Source organism: Amblyraja radiata, chromosome 9, assembly GCF_010909765.2.
Source record: "Amblyraja radiata isolate CabotCenter1 chromosome 9, sAmbRad1.1.pri, whole genome shotgun sequence".
Classification (NCBI taxonomy): Eukaryota; Metazoa; Chordata; class Chondrichthyes; order Rajiformes; family Rajidae; genus Amblyraja; species Amblyraja radiata.
Genome location: NC_045964.1, coordinates 51,042,289 through 51,059,910, shown reverse-complemented (window position 1 = coordinate 51,059,910; position 17,622 = coordinate 51,042,289). Strand labels below are relative to the sequence as shown.

General features: G+C 38.3%; 1 protein-coding gene across 7 annotated transcripts in view; it reads right to left on the bottom strand.

Moving 5' to 3' along the window:
* Positions 1–362: 362 nt before the first annotated feature.
* ptpn21 (protein tyrosine phosphatase non-receptor type 21) overlaps positions 363–17,622 on the bottom strand; it is a 71,965-nt gene continuing 54,705 nt past the window's right edge. For 5 of the 7 annotated variants that reach the window (XM_033027376.1, XM_033027378.1, XM_033027379.1 and 2 more), the window contains 7 exons: positions 13,844–15,243; positions 10,786–10,929; positions 6,907–7,125; positions 6,587–6,715; positions 5,452–5,686; positions 5,183–5,343; positions 363–2,414 (listed from right to left, as the gene is read on the bottom strand). In XM_033027376.1, coding sequence (XP_032883267.1) covers positions 2,286–2,414; positions 5,183–5,343; positions 5,452–5,686; positions 6,587–6,715; positions 6,907–7,125; positions 10,786–10,929; positions 13,844–15,243 — 2,417 coding nt within the window. In that variant the 3' untranslated portion in view covers positions 363–2,285. The remainder of the gene's footprint in view (positions 2,415–5,182; positions 5,344–5,451; positions 5,687–6,586; positions 6,716–6,906; positions 7,126–10,785; positions 10,930–13,843; positions 15,244–17,622) is intronic. The other 2 variants (XM_033027375.1, XM_033027373.1) reach the window with 1 other exon arrangement.

Genomic DNA, 17,622 nt, shown 5'->3' with positions numbered 1-17,622 from the left:
CACCATTAGCTGAAGTCAAGAAAATAGACGCATTTCTATCATAAAGCTATGCTAACATAATTCACGATCAATGGAAGAAGCATTTATAAGACGGGTCTCTACTAGGATAATAAATTCAAATATAGAAAGCTTTTTTTGAGGTGTGACTAATTCTTTAATTGGAATAAGGACCACGAAGCTAAAGGATAACTCTTGTTAATGCAAGTTAGAGTTAATTCTAACTCTTGTTAATGTACATTCTTAAGAAAAATAGGAAATGTGTTCACATCATTTGACTCAAAACATTACCGCATTCCAATTTCTTGGACAGCAACTTCATTTTGTAATGTACATTTAAAAATAAATAAAGATTGCAAGTTCACTATGGGGTATACCATTTATTCAAGCTTCAGGAAGTTTCTGAAATATAATAAACAAATATTTAATAAAACAGTTCTTCTTAAATAAACTAAATACTGGCACAGAGATATTTGGTCAAGGAAAATGAAAATAAAGATGTGAAAACCAAGTTATTTTTTGCATTTACCATAAAAAGTATCATTCTAAAGTAACACTTCAGCCAGATTATATGAGGATTTATTTATGCCACAATGTTATTTATGTATTGGCAGTGGGCAATAAAACAATGTTCTTATTTTCCATCAAAAACCTTTCACCATCTTATTTCTCACTGGAGATGTAAAGGTTGGGCAACAACAATAGGTTCAACCATTTCATAAGGAACACTGCAGGACTTATTACATCAGAAAATTAAATTAATCAGTTTTACAAAACATTGCACGCAAGATTTGTAAAATCATAACAATATACATGTCATGGACCACGTGGTCTAAAAGAACATTGTTAAACGATAAGATAGCATAAATGTTGACTTTTACATAGAGAAATACAAATGCATGCACATATCATTATGAAGTACAACCCAGCTCAATTCACTTCAGGATGTTATCTATTTAATTTATATATACACAAAAACACAATTTTACTCATTTTAGATTGTCCTTCATACACCCATGATTGAATGTGTCTTGTAGAGCAGGTAAAGTTATCATAAACTTCCAATAATTAATGAATCACTGAAATGAGGTGAATACAAGTTAATCAGATTCATGGAAAATATATAAAATTGCTTGTTTTTTTAAAACACAAGTTTAAAGAAGAATATGGTCACTATGCAGAAATCCTTCACTCTTACATACATTGTAAACTCAAGTCATTTAGCAGCAGTCTTCCAATTTGTGGTTTCTGTTTGAAGTGCTTCAGAATTATATTACACTAATAAGAGTCACACAAAAGCCAGTTGTGTGAAAACTAACACTACTACTTTTATCAAATATTTATCAATGCTAAATTATTCAGATTTAAACCTATCATTATGCATTTAAAAGTAATTCAATAACAAGATTAGTTCAATCACAATTAGAATAGAAATCTTAACAAGAATAGCTTATTTTGCTTTTCATCAGCAGTCATGTAACTTATTAGGGTTTCAGCAATTTCTCCATACCATCAAAAACATACCAGACATTTTACTGAATGGGTAGTTATTTTTAACCGAATACAAATTGGATTAGTTTAATCCATATTATTCAGCACAAAATTAAACCTACACCTTCCTTATTTCTGTAATATGATACAATATAAACGTGATAAAAATAACTTTTACTTTAAGTCCACATCTAGAAATATGGAATCTAAAAATCTTCATTTGCACCCGTTCAATCTTATTCCAAAAATCTCAGGCTCACATCATTCCGTTTGCATACTCACTTTCTCCTGCTAATGAAACAAAACAACCACTGTCACTTTCACCACATTTCCAATTCCATAAAACTAAAAATCTTTCACTTATCTTTAAAACTGATTATGCACCAAATGTGGCACATAATTATAACAGTTAACTACAATGACTTCGTTGCTAACAATGTTCATCACAGGAGCAAAAAGTGATGATTTAAAGTATATAACTTACTTTTCAACCTGTACACTGAAAAGTTGCAATAAAATTGAAATAGAAAATCTTCAATAAAATAAATTTCACTCATCGCATACTACAGAAATAAGCACAGTACTTAGTCCAATATTATTGAAGAGGTATCCAGATACAGGAATACATGTGCATTTTCATTAGATTTGGTGATTTTGTTTTGTGTGCTTTGCATGCCCTCCTCTGCACGGTACTTTGATGCAAGTTTATTCTTAGTCCTCATCCCCGAAATGATAGAATTGTCCTTCATTTAAATCAAAACTTACACCTGCAAATATCACAGCATGCAGTGAAGTGGTTAAATCAGCCTAGAGCTTCTCAGGAAATGAATGAGCACTTTGTAGACAAAAATATACTGAGCGATTGTTTGCACCATTAACATCCGTTGCTGTCTCAGCAGGTTCAGCACCGTAGTAATATCGAGAATCTGTGGGGTAGAAAGTTAGAAATGCTTACATTTTTCACACCAAATGAATATCAAAACAAATTATTACAACACAAATTCTTCAACTGAAAGAAAAAGGCACAAAATATGAATGACTACATCTATGAGTACATCAAACCGAGTGGAGTTTTTATTTCATAATTAACTAAAAATACCAGCTTTTATTATCCACACCCAATTGTCCCTGAACCAAGGAGGCCATTTAGCGTCAAATATATTGACTATTGGGTGATCAAAGTGGGAGGCTTTTCAAAGTGTGATAAAGTTCGTGTTATGCATGTTCCTGTTGGATTGACGAGCAAGGCACGCAAGTGTAACAAATCCTGAACGTGGAGGAAAAAAAGAGGCATGGGACAGGTATAGGCAGTTGGGATCAAATGTTTCCCTGAAGGAGTATAGGGGAATGAACAACATACTTGAGGAAATGAGGAGAGCTAAAAGGCACGAGACAGCGTTGGAAGAAGGGATTAAATGAGAATCCAAAGAGATTTTATATTAAGGGGTACAAGGTTAACTCGAGAGAGAGAAAATGGAGCCCCTTAGAAATCAAAGTGAACATCTTTGTGTGTAGCTGCAGAAGTTATGCGAGGTCTTCAATGAATATCTGTTCTTAGTGTGGAGAAAGAAATGAAGACCAGGGAACTTGGGAAAGTTAATGGCGATGTTATGAAGGCACCCCGTATTAGTGGAGGCGCTGGATGTCCTAAAACATACGAACGTCGATAAATCTCCAAGGCATGATTGGGTGTATTCAAGGACACCGTGGGAGCTAAAGAAATTGCAGGAACTCTGGCTGAGATATATGAATCAACATTAGTCACGAGTGAGTGCTAATTGACTGGAGGGTCACATGTCTATTTTTAAGTAGGGCTGCAAACAAATAGCAGCAGACCAGTAAACCCAATGTCTCTGGTAGGAAAGTTACATGAGAGGATCCCGATGCTTAAGATATACATTTGGAAAGCCGGGGTGATTAGAGATATTTAGCGTAGTTTTGTGGATAGGAGATCGTGTGTCTAATATAGTTTTTTTTTTAAATTTTTTATAAAGGTATCCAAAAAGTTTGATGAAGGCTGTACCATGAAAGTCTATATGGATTTCACTAAGGCCTTTGATAAAGTAGGCTGCTCTGGAAGAAAATATTGCATGGGATCCTGGGAGAGCTAATAAACTGGATACAGAATTGGTTTTATGGTCGGAAATAAAAGGCTGGTGGTGGAAGGTTGCTTTTTGGACTGGAGGCCCATGGCAAGTGTGAGGTGTTGTATTTTGGGAGGTCAAAACAGACATTGTAGGGCGCTGGGGAATATTATAGAGCAGAGGGATGTATTTGTACAATTATATAGTTCACTGAAAGTGCCATCTTGGATAAGGTGTTGAAGAAGGTGATTAGTCTGAAGAAGGGTCCCAACCTGAAATGTCACCTATCCATGTTTTCCAGAGATGCTGCCTGACCTGCTGAGTTACTCCAGCACTGTATCTTTTGTGGTGAAGGCGGCTTCGTTAGTAGTCAGAGCATTGAGTGTAGAAGTTGGGATAATACGTTACAGTCATACAAGATGTTGATGAGGCTGCATTTGAAGTATTATTTTCAGTTTTGGTCACCCTGCTACTGAAAAGAAGCTATTAAGCTGGAAAGAGTGCAGAGAAGATTTGCAAGGTGTTTGTCAGGATTTGTGCGCCTGAACTATTGAGAGAGCTTGAACTGGTGGGGAGGTAGGTTGAACTTTATTCCAGGGAGTGTAGAAGGCTGAGGTGTGATTTTAAAGAGGTATATAAAATCATGAGGGGAATAGATAAGGTGAATGTAGAGTATTTTTCCCAGTTCAATGGTTCAGGGTAGAAGAATCAAAAACTAGAGGACATGGTTTTACAGATTTTAAAGATTTAACAGTGACCTCAGTGGCAGCTTTTCCCCTCCACAGAAAGTGGTGGGTATATGTGACAAACTGCCAGAGGAAGTTGTTGAGGCAGGTACAATAACATTTAAATGTTGTTTGAACAGGCACATGGATCAGAAAGTTTGAGAGGAATATGGGCCTAATACTGACAAGGGCACAAAGTGGAGGAACTCAGCAAGTCCGGTAGCATCTCTGGAGAACATGGATAGGTGATATTTCGAATCAAGACCCTTCTTCAGACTGACAAATGGGACTTGCTTGGATGGGACAACTTAGTCCCCATCGATAAGCTGGGCCAAAGGGCCTGTTTCCAGCCTGCATGACTACGAGACTATGAATAAAAAGAAAAAAGAACACTAAAAAGTAATGTGCAAAAGAGAATGTGAAATAAATGAAAATGAACTGCAATTTTACCACATGTTATACTTGAGGATGTGGTCTGATTGAAGATAAATACAATCCAATGTTATAATGGACATAATTGAAATATCATACATTGAATAAGTACTTCAAACCTATCGAAAGTGGAACATAAGAGTAAAATATAAATCATCACTGTGAGAATTTAAAGTGAATATTAATTGACAAGAGAAAATAATAGAATTTAAGATAGGCAAATCCACAGAATATTACTTCAGGGTACTAAATTATGTATGCGAGGGAATTGCAAATAAATTGGACAGTTTTTCAAACTTCACTAGCTTCAGAAATTGTGCTTCTGAATTTGGAAAAAGAATGAAGAAAACAACTAAATGGAGCTTGCCAGTTTAACATAATTTGTGGGAAAGTCACTGGAATTAATCGAAGAGACTGAATAACTGTCACATTATATAAAAACGATAATCTTACCGCATTGTGTTCTAGGCAGCCGATCATAATTTCTGATAAAATTATAACACCTGTCCTTCCCACACCAGCACTGCAGTGGATAAGTACAGGTGCATCAGGACTTTTAATGTCTGTTGTACTATTAGTATGACGGCGCACCGACTCAATTTCATCCAAATAAGCTGCAAAAGCAAATGAAATATAAAATTCACAAGTTAACATTCACCAATAAAGGTTAATCTTTTTTAACCTAAAACAAACAAATCCAATCAGAATTAAATAAAACTTACATCGAAATCCCTTGATATTCTCTGGGCACCCATTTTCTGGCCAGTCTGTATACTGTAAATGCCATACTGTTCGTTCTTGACCATTCAATAGATGTTTAATTTTTAATCCTGTGGTCGCATAACAGCCAGAGTCTGTTCGAAAGCGGGTGGTTATTTTAAATCTTCCATAGGTAACAGAGTTATTCCTGGAGCCTAATCGAGGCCAATACCGAAAACTCTTTTCTCTTCCTCCCTCCTGTAACAATATATGAAAGTCTTGACCAATTCGAGAGACACCACTCATCCATTTAAACAAAAAACTTCCATTCAAGTACTAATTTGGTAGGTAAAACAATGAACACACCATTTGTGGGGAGGATAACAAGAAAGAGAATTATTTCATAACTCAGACGATCCTCCGACCTGCAGAATCTCATTTTTCATGACAATTCAATACCAAAATTCAAGCACACGTATGGTAGTACAGGGGTGTGTCAATTACAGGAAGCACGTCAAAGCTACGCTTTCCAGCTTCCGGAGCTCACAGCTTTGGTGTGCTTGTAGAAACATAGAAAATAGGTGCAGGAGTAGGCCATTCGGCCCTTGGAGCCTGCACCGCCATTCAATATGATCATGGCTAATCATCCAACTCAGTATCCCGTACCTGCCTTCTCTCCATACCCCCTGATCCCTTTAGCCACAAGGGCCACATCTAACTCCCTCTTAAATATAGATTGTGATTAACACACTCCAGAACCTCCATAGGTTTGCTTAAATTTTGGCAGATTTGAACACTGGTTAGAAGTATGATCTGCTTTTCCCTTACTATATAGTTATCTTCTTAGTTTAGCTGAGAAATATAGCATAGAAATAGGCCCTTCGGCCCACCAAGTTCACACCAATGAACAATCACCCATATCCTAGTTCTATGCTATTCCAGTTTCACATCCTGCACACTAAGGGCAATTTACAGAAGCCAATTAAACTTCAGCAGGCCTTTGGAATATAGGAGGAAACCGGAGTACCAGAGAAACCCCACACAGTCACTGGGAGAACATACAGACTCTGTACCGACAGCACCCGTAGTCAGAATCAAACCCAGCCTTCTGTTTTGCCTGTTAGATGGAATTCAAGGGCAGAAGAACACAAGAAATACCTCTTCCATGGTAACCATGGCAATGATGGCAACTCCTTGCTCCCACACCATTTGCCAAAAATCAAGACAAGTTGTTTGTAGTGGTCCTTGAGTGGCAATGTAATTCCATTCCTTACTTCCAACTATAACCTGCAATAAAGTAATATGACTTTCAAAGGACAGTCCTTGAAAATTCATGAAGAAAGTTGGTAAAGCTCAGACTCAAGTATTTAAGTTCAGCAGAATCTATAGAAATAATGGCAGGAGTTCACTGCGAACCTAATTACCGATAAAAGAAACACCACACATAATAACACAAGAAGAAAAACTGTTATAGATACCTTTACATGAGATGCATTGATGTAACCAGTGTTGTTCTCTTTTGTAGGCACCAGTTCCACCCTAGTATCATCATAGGGAATAACATCTGGAAATCTATTTCTTTCTGTATTTTCTGGAAGCAGTGCTATGGTACACTCCGTACTCTGACATTTCTTTGGAACTCTTTCATATTCTGTAAACACCATTTTTTGTTCCAGTCGCTGCTCCAAAATTTTGCACTAATAATTTAAACAAAAGTCATTAAAATTCAAAAAGAACTAGTCAAATATCAATGTATTCTGAAAATGCATTCAGCATTAAGATTCCTTTCTCAAAATAGTATTTTAAAAGTTGTTTTCAATAATTCAGTCCTGGTTTTTCCTCCAATGTTATTATAAATATATTTCAATTTTCATAGTTTTGTTGACAGTTACAAAAATCAGTAAACCCAACAGATTTAAAATAGCAGGACTCCAAAGTAAACTGAAATGACAAATAAGCTTTTCTTATACAAACTTATAAAAACACTCTTCCTTGATTGAAAAGAGATCATGTATTTATGTATAGCATTATCTGACCTGATTGGATAAGCATGCAAAACAAAGCTTTCCGCTGCACCTCAGTACGTGACAATAATAAACCTAAACCCAATTATTTACACCCTGATATGAGCCAAAGTCAGGTCTCTAACTGAATGCCAGAAAAGTTTCTCTTTTGCAGTAGGAATACAACAGTATGGATTCAGCCTGCCTGAAGGAGGATAAAAATACGAATGCTGAAATTAAATGTCAGTATGCAATTAAACTGTATGAATATATACCAAAATAATTAGTCAAAACATATTTTATATTCATCATTTGGCACCCTTCTCCCTCATGGGGTTGAAGGAAAAATAGATCAGTAACAATTCCTGTTGAAGACAGATAAATGGGACATCACTGCACCCTGTTGGCACTCAATGCATTTATTTAATTGAAGATATCCAGACAGGATACCAAAATTGATTGCATTAACGGAAACTGCTGACAACCATTGAATGCTATACTTACATGGGAGAAGGGTGCCAGAAGATGAATATATAAATACACGTTTTAACTAACAATTTTTTTGTGCATATTTATACTTTCATTGTATATTGACATTTAATTTCAGCATCTGTATTTTTACCCTCCTTCTCATTTCGCTCTCCTCTCCTGAAGGTAAACAAGTTTACAAATATTGCAAAGTTTCCAGTGCTTTGTTTATTTGACAATACAATTATATTAGAAGACAAATTTAAATATTGAATTGAATAAGTTTATTGGCCAAGTATTCACATACAATAAATTTGTCTTGATGCTCCATCCGCAACATGACATACAGTGACAGTTAAGAATGATACATAAAACATTAAACATTAATAATAATACATTATTGATTAAACATGTGAATTAAATAAAATACCAGAGCAAAAGGAGTCTACAGATTTTTGGTTATTGAGTAGCTACTACTCATGGAAAAAAAGCTGATTTTATGTCTGGCTGTGGCAGCTTTGACAGTCCAGAGTCGCCTTCCAGAGGGAAGTGATTCAAAGAGTTTGTGGCCAGGGTGAGAGGGGTCAGAGATGATCTTACCTGCTCGCTTCCTGGCCCTATGCAGTGTACAGTTCATCAATGGAGGGAAGGTTGCAGCCAATAACCTTCTCAGCTGATCAGACGATTCGCTGCAGCCTCCGGGTGTCGTGCTTAGTGGCTGAGCCAAACCAGACCATGATGGAGAAGGTGAGGACAGACTCTACAATGGCCGTATAGAATTGGACCATCGTTGCCTGTGGCAGATTGTGCTTCCTCAGCTGCCGCAGGAAGTACATCCTCTGTTGTGCCCTTTTGACTGTGGAGTCAATGGTAGCCCCCCACTTAAGGTCCTTGGAGATGATGGTTCCCAGGAACTTAAAAGACTCTACAGATGTGACTGTGGTTTTGTTGATGGTGAGTGGGGTGAGGGATGGGGGGGCTCTCCTAAAGTCTAATAAATTCCACTGTCTTAAGAGCATTGAGCTCCAGGTTGTTGCGATGGCACCAGGACGCCAGCTGTGACACTTCCTGTCTGTAGGCAGAGTCCTCCCCATCCTGGATCAGTCCGATCAGGGTTGTGTCATCTGCAAACTTGAGAAGCTTGACAGAGGAGTCTGTGGAGGTGCAATCATTGGTGTAGAGAGAGCAGAGGAGAGGGGAGAGTACGCAGCCTTGCGATGCTCCTATGCTGAGGATTTGTGGGTCCGAGATGTGCTTTCCCAGCCTCACATGCTGCTTCCTGTCTGTCAGGAAGCTGGTGATCCACCGACAGAGGGGTTCAGGCACAGTCAACTCGGAAAGTTTGGAGTGTAGTAGCTCTGGCACAATGGCGTTGAATGCAGAGCTAAAATCAACAAACAAAATCCTCACATAGGTCCCCTGGCAGTCTAGGTGCTGGAGGATGAAGTGCAGGCCCAGATTGACTGCGTCATCCACAGATCTATTGGCCCGATATGCAAACTGCAGAGGGTCCAGCAGGGGAGGGGGTTTGTGATATTTTTCAGCTTGACCAGCACAAGCCTTTCAAGGGTCTTCATGACTACAGTGAGTGAGACAGGCCTGTAGTCATTAAGACCAGTAATCCTTGTCTTTTTGGGTATAGGAACAATAGTGGAGACTTTGAAGCAGGCAGGGACAGTACAGATTTGCAGGGACTGGTTGAAAATGTCTGTGGAGACCGGTGCCAGTTGTTCGGCACAGAGCTTGAGAGTAGAGGGGAAACATTGTCCGGTCCTGGAGATTTCTGGCTTTTCTGTCTTCAGAAAAGCCTCTCCACCTCCTCTATTTTTATTGTTGATGTGGAGAAGTGATGTTGTGCAGCACAGAGGGTGTGGGTAATTGGGTGTGAAGTAGTGATTGGCGATGGGTGGGTGGGAAAGGGTCCAGTCTTTTCAGACTGGAGTCTTGATTCAAGTATGTTTGAAGTGGTGAATGGGGAGGAGTGGGTGTAGAAGGGCCCAGTCTTTGCAGATTGAGGTCAGGCTGTGAGTGGGTGTGAAGGGCCACATCTAACTCCCTCTTGCTATATTTAAGAGGGAGTTAGATGTAGCCCTTGTGGCTAAAGGGATCAGGGGGTATGGAGAGAAGGCAGGTTACTGAGTTGGATGATCAGCCATGATCATATTGAATGGCGGTGCAGGCTCGAAGGGCCGAATGGCCTACTCCTGCACCTATTTTCTATGTTTCTATGTAAGTGTTGGTTGGGGTGGGAAAGGGTTCAGTCTTTTCAGTCTTGCTTTAAGAAGGTGTGAAGTGGGGAATGGGGAAGAGTGGGTGCAGTCCGAGTTCTGCAGTAAACCAGAGCTTGTTGTTGTTGAACTAGGTCCGGGTCCTAGTTGGAATGCAACTGTCCTCACAAAAGCTGACATATGATGATACAGTGTCTGTATACTTATCGAGGCTTGTGGTTGCTTCCCTGAACACATTCCAATCCATGCAGTCAAAGCAGGATTGTAGGTTCTCATAAATATAAGCATAAACATGTAAACCTAATTACGTTTTATTCAACTGTTGACCTACAGATTTACTGTTCCATCCATAATTACAGAATGACAAATGGCAAACAAGGGGTCTGGGCAATTTTCATTCCAAACCACGTCCCAATTGTTTAAATTGTTATCAATTTCCCCAGATCAAATAAAACAGGCATGAACATGTGCATTATCCAGCAGAGTTACATTCCGTTGTAGTCAGAATTAAAGAATCATTAACCATTGCAAATGTTTTGGTGACTCCAGGCTCGTAGCCATATTTTCGTAAAATGCTCTGCCTTGTACAGATGTGTTCAATTAGCTTAACGTACATTTCAAAAGAAATAAAATTGATTTGAAAGACATCATTCCATACCCTTTCATCATATGCTGCTTGGATGGGCTCATTTTTAACAGTGTCAGGTAAAGGTTTTTGAAATGGTGTCAAACCATTTAATTCTGCCATCTTTAACGGTCCAATTGTCCTCATATCAGATAAATAATCTTCTTTTCTCATAACCTTAAAAAAAAGTATGATAGCAGTTAACAGTAATATCAATCAAAAATCTTTTATCCTTATTTAGTTTTTAGTTTTAGAGATACAGCGTGGAAAGAGGCCCTTTGGCCCACCGAGTCCGCCCCGACCAACAATTACCTGTACACCAGTTCTATCCTATATGCTAGGGACAATTTATCAAAGCCAATTAACCTACAAACCTGCATGTCATTAGGATGTGAAAAGAACAGTACCCAGAGGAATCGCACACGATCACAGGGAGAACGTACAATCTCCAGCCAGCACCCGTAGTCAGGATTGAATCCAGATCTCTGGCTCTGTAAGGCAGCAACTCTACTGCCACACCACTGTGCTGCCCTTATCAGTGCATAGAATTTGCACGTCAAAACTCTGCCATGCAGGTTAAAAAATAACTCAATATAACATGTATAACTAAAATAACTAGGGTTGCAGGACAAATGAAGAATACATATTTTAAACTGCTTAAATCACAATTTATAAAATAAACCATTTATATAACCAGAAACGTAATTCGTTTCTCCTTTCTCATTTCCCTGCACCATACAGTACAATGCTATAATTAGTTTATGCTTAGTAAGCAGATGGCAAATAATGAAGAAAGGATTATCTATTTTCATTAGAAAATCTTAAACAGTTGTGCCACCAAATATTCACTGCCATTCTCTCAGCCTTGTAATCTTTTATATCCTTTCTCTAAACATTTTTGATTAAAAAAAAATAAAATGGGGTTTTGTTCTTCAGTTATAACCATTGAAAAACAGAAACAAAACTCCACCTAAAGACGAAACAGGAAAATTGTTTCCTTGACTGATATAGCTCAATGCCGGTTAAGCATGCAGAATTTATATTTTCATTTGCTTTGCTGCAAGAATATCTCAGTGTTCTGAATGATAATACTGAAACTGACTGATCCCATTTGTCTACATGAAGCACTGGTCAAGGCTGGAGGAGTAGGCACAGGCAAAACAAAGAGTTTTATGGACAAAAAAAAAAAAGATTAAGGAAATAATTAAGGTTCAACTGAATTAGTCTGTAATTCTTATTAATAATTTTAATTTAGCGGTGACTGTGTTGATGCAATTAATACTTTCTTAACAACTACAAATACTTGATGATATTGAACAGCCGTAGCTGAAAAGCATTCAACAAACTGAAGCAGAAATGAACAAAAATGTATAAACAAGGCTAATCATGACTAGTCCTTTATGCCCATTTTGCCTTTCAAGCCTACTTAATTCTATTGTTTTTCCATAGATAAGTTTTCATGTCAGAGACCATGAGATCAGGAAAGACACAATTCTGCAGTTTCTTTCAAGTTCACTACCACAAAAACTTAAAATCTATTAACATATCAAGGAAATCATGGATAAATAAGTAGTTTCCGAAATAGATTTGATATTAATTTAAAAAATACTAAATAAAACCATTGCTTAATGGAAACTGTAATCATTTGTTACAATACAAAAATGTTAGTTTTCATCAACATGCATCCAATGGAAAAAAATGCAACAATAAAGCACCTATGTGTACTTGATTTTTCAACGGGCAGAAATATGAAATATGAAATATTGAATGAATATGAAATATTTAATGCTGCTTGCCAAATACTCCCATTTCTTTGTTGCACAAATACATTAAATAATAGTAAAAACTCCAGATTAATAGACTTGTGAAAGTCTCTATTTCTCTTTTAATTAAAAAAGTTTCAATGAATTAAGCAACAAGAAGATATTTTAAATGCATCTATTCAGTACAGAGATGTTTCAAATTTGGAACTCCCACCAACATTATATATTTTGCAAATTAATATTTTCACATTCCTGCCCACTGTGAAAATAGCACAGATATTCTGAACCTGTATCAACAAATTCCAGAACATAAATTTTCAATCCTTTCTTAGATTTCTCTCCATCAAACTATGAAATTGTTTCATTTGTCTCGGGGTGAAAAAAAGCAGACACGGAGTTCAGGGCGTATTGTCTCCCTACCTTGTCAAGGATGCCATCAAGACGCTGCAGAGCATTCTATTGGAGAGTTAACAGCCAGTGTTTCAAATCAATACTGACACAGGCTACCAAGTAAACCTTAGAAGGTTTAAACAGCAGGAGCCCAAAAATAGGCATCTCCCCATTATCCCCAGCACCATGTGTCAATGATGCAAAATTAGAAGGAAAGTGTAGATAAATGTGCGACAGAAAACACAAGACAAGAGGGAAGAGTCCTGAGCATTGGTTCTCGGAATGGTAGGATCTTTATAGGCCACAAGAATTCCATCCCAAGAGACAAAACCAATATCCTGGTGGGCATGATTGTTAATGCTATATGACAGGATTTAAACTTGTTTGACTAGCGATTGAGGAGTGGGGCCAGGTTTGGCAGCAGTGGGACGGTTACAATAGAACTGTGTACAAAGTTATATCTACAGCATGAATAGGTCACCACACTACCAGAATAACACTGCACTGAATAACATGCGGAAGAGGACTTTGCCAAAACTGAAATAGGATATTAGGATAATTTGCTTTTGACAGAGGAAACGGAGTGGACACTTAATTGGAGAGTATAGTGCTAGGAAGAGATACATGGTGTAAATAGAAAAAACTCACTTCGAAACAAAAATAGCTCAAAAACCTGTAGGCAAAAATGTAAAGTACTTGGGAGAGGGATAAGAGGGAAAAGTAAAAGATTACCCTACCAAGGAGGGCAAGGTTCAGGAACTGTCAACCAAAAAAGGTGAAGGAAAACATCTTAATTGCATTTACAAAGCAGTTGTATGCATATCTGGAAGAGCTGTCATCTTTAGGACGTGCTAGAAGGCAGAATTATGCTACGTAGCTCTTTATTCTTTAAGAAACTATTTACAGTGAAACTATGGAATCAGCATTAAATTACTCACTGCAAGTGGTGGGAGAGCTTCCGTTGCATTTAATCTTCCATAAAGCACTTCAGACACAGGTCTCCTCTTGGAGGATACTCTTCTTACTTGGCTTTTTCCGACTGTATAGAGATCAGACTCAGACACCGATGGGAGATACAGCTTTGATTCTATTGCCTCCCTTTCTCGTACTTGCTTTTCTAAGCTCTGCTGGCTGCCCAACGTAGGGGCAGAGGAATCTTGATAGTTTAGCAATGGTTCGTTTGAGGACTGGTTCAACATAACTGGTAAATGGGATGCAGAGTCAACAGGAAACATCTGTAATCTCTTCTCAATGTACCCCGAGTCATGCACATCCTCTTCACTGCTGTGAATCAGCACAGTTGCATCTGAGAGAAATCTCCCATGGTTATAACTTTTGTCTTCATTAATTTTTGCATCTCCTAGATTTGATCGTTCAAAGTAAACGCTAGGTTGTGAACCTGCAGTAGTTTCCATTGAACTCGTCTCAATACCTGGTGTAGATATGGTCCTCTCTTTTATCTTAAAACTCTCAAAATTGTGCATTAGTCCTGCAATCTCAATACTGTTACGTTTATGGATGTTACCATGTAATCTTGCAGAAATCAGTGGTTCACTGACTTCTTGCAGCGAATGTGCAACAGGCAAGCTATCTTCCTGAAATGTCTGTACAGAGTGATGCACACGCCTAGTGATCAGATCTGGATTGCTGCTGCTTACATACAGGTGTCTTGAAAGGTCAGGTGTGCTGTTCGCAGGTCTTGGATAAGGGTATGGAGGTGGAGGCCTGTACACTTTAGTTCTTAGCATATTTGCTGCACTGTAATCCTGAGTGTGTAATTGAGCATTAGTTAATTCCGGCACACTAACAGCCCCAACAACAGGACGTCGCTCAACTGAATTTATATATGGTGACTGACAATGAAAACTGTAGTTCAAATGCAAGGGGTATGGATTCACATTTTGGGAATTGAAGTGAGAGTGTTCTCGAATTTCTGGCTGGCTGTAACCAAGTGGATCAGATCTGCTGTAAGCATAGGAATTGCCAATGCTGAGATTTCGCATTGAATGACTTTGTCTTTCATTCTGAATCATGCCACGATTAAGTTGCCTCATAACAGTTTCATAATCAGGGGTTGGCCTGTAGGAAGGTGGAATAATAGCACTATGTCTGTTTGTTGGGATGTAATCTCCTCTCATTATATCACTTCCTGTGATACTAGGATTTGAAGACATAGGAGATGCTTGCATAAAGTGCTGCGGGTTATTTAATGAGCTTGTGCTATGTGCACTATAGATACTGCCATTTCGGATTCGACCATTATATTCATATGGAGGTCTGTCCAAACTGGTTTGAGATCGATAAAAACAGCTATTTTGATTGTTCATATAGAGATTGTCTGAAATAAAGCAAAAGATGAAAATTAAGCAGAATGAGTAATTGAACCACAGATTGTTTGACCTCCAGAGTACACGCTCATTAGCTCAACAGTAAAATGGCAGATTCAATTTTAGTGATTAAAATCATGCATTAAAATCTTGAGTGCTGGAGGTCATTTCAATACCAATGTTAGTTCATTATATAAATTGTCGAATTGATTACTTTGTTAAATTCTATTCCAATAAAATTCAGTAACTTTATTTTCATTGCTTCCTGAAATTTGAATAAAACCAACAAATTCCAAAGCCATCTAATTAGGTTAACAACTTGTGATTTGTTCTTGTTTAATCATTAAGATGTTGTTATTCAAATTTGTGTCCAAAAGAAGAATCTCTACTTCTTTGGAGCTACTAACAAATCATGCCTAGGACTAAAAATAGACAGTGGTGAAGGCACTTGATAATCTGACGAAAAACATTAATCCCATTACCACTCAAATTTTGCTGACCTCACCTGGGGCAGCAATTGGTAATACAAGTAGAAACACTGCTCCAGATTGTAAAGGGGGAAATTAACTGGGAATCTTGCTGTTACTGCTTCATGACTCCTGTTAGAATGCATGTACCACGATTCAGACAAAGTAGTCAAAATCATGCTTATGACAACTGAGAGGCCTGATCAAACTCACCACTAAAGGTTTTAATTTAAAGAGGCATATATTCATACAAATATTTAAAAGACTTGATTCTTTGAGTAAATATTCAATGTATATATTCTTATCACGGCAAACATTGATTGCCCATCCCTAATTACACTTGGTGATTTAACTGCTGCCATCCTTCTGGTTAAAGAGCTCTCAAAATGCCACTAGGTTGGCAGCTTCAAGATTTAGACCCAGTGACAATGGCAGGACAATCACATATTTCTAAATCAGGGGAATCTGTAGATGGACATGTTCTCATGCATCCTCTGTCCTTGACCTTCTTTAAGGTTTAGATAATACATTTGAGAGATGTTGTAAAAACAGCTTTGGCGAGTAATAGTGCATTTTGTAGCCTATACACAATAAAGCAGATACATGCCAGCTGTGAAAAAGAAAATTGGGGAGGGGGCTTGTGGTTAGTCGTGGTGCCCATCAAGTGTATATCTTTGACCTAGATGATATTGAGTTTGAGTATTGCTGGTGCTACACCTATCAAGGCAATAAAAAATATATTTAATCCAAACTCTAGTTTGTGCGTTTTTAGATGATGTTTCAGCTTTGGGGTAGGTTAATGCATTAAACATGGTCTCTAAACTGCTTTTGTAGCTGCAACATTTATGAATCTGGTTGAGTTGAGTTATGAATCAGAGAGGAGCCTTGAGCATATTGATGGTGTGGAGATACTCAGTGATGGTGTGTCATTGAATGGCAAGAGTAGGCGATAAAGGTACTCTTGGGAATGGCCACTGTTTGACACAGTCCAATGCTGATGTCACTTTCCATTTAACATTCCAGACATTCTAGATTTTAGTCGATACAGGCATGGATTGTTTCACTTTCGAAGACGTTGCAAATGTAATTGACCATCTTTATTTAAATAGCGCAGAAGATTCGCCCCATCTGGCTCCTATATGAACAATCAAAATAAATGTTTTTATCAATCTCAAACCAGTTTAGGCTCCTAATGGGATCCCATCAATCCTGTTCTCCCTTTCATTTCTCAGTAGCCCTGCAACTTATTCTCTTTCATACACACTCATCCTTTTGCCATTAACCTACACTGGGATAATTTACAGTAGCCAATTAACCTACCTGCAAGTTTTTGTTATGTTAAGGAGGATGTGTGATGCAAGTATTTTTTCCCCTCTTTTACATAGAGCACGGTGGGTGCCTGGAAAACGCAGCCAACGCTAATGATATAAGAGTGGCATTTAATGAGGCTTTTAGATATGTACATGGAAGTGTAGGGATGGAAGGATATGGGTCATTTGAAGGCAGATGAGATTAGTTCACCTTTTTTTTAACTTTATTCATCCCCGGAGGGAAATTGCCAACAGTCACAACACACAAGATACATGAAAACTTGAAATTAAAATTGAAAACATAAAAGAAAAAGACAAGCAACTATTGGCTGGCTGCCGTGTGCACAGCACCTTCACCCGAATGAACAAACAAACAAACACAGACATATCCCCTGGGCAGAGGAATCTAAAACTAGTGTTCCCCCCCCCCCCCCCCCTCCCCCACACCAGGTCCCCCTTTGTTCTCCCACCGTCCCTCACGGCAGTCACACCACGCCGGGGTCACCAATGTTCTTCACAGCGGTCCCCCCATGCCAGGTCCTCATTGTCTTCCCCTACCCCCCCGCTCATCGACCATTGATTGCGGGTTGACCCCGAGTCCCCCTCCGCCTCT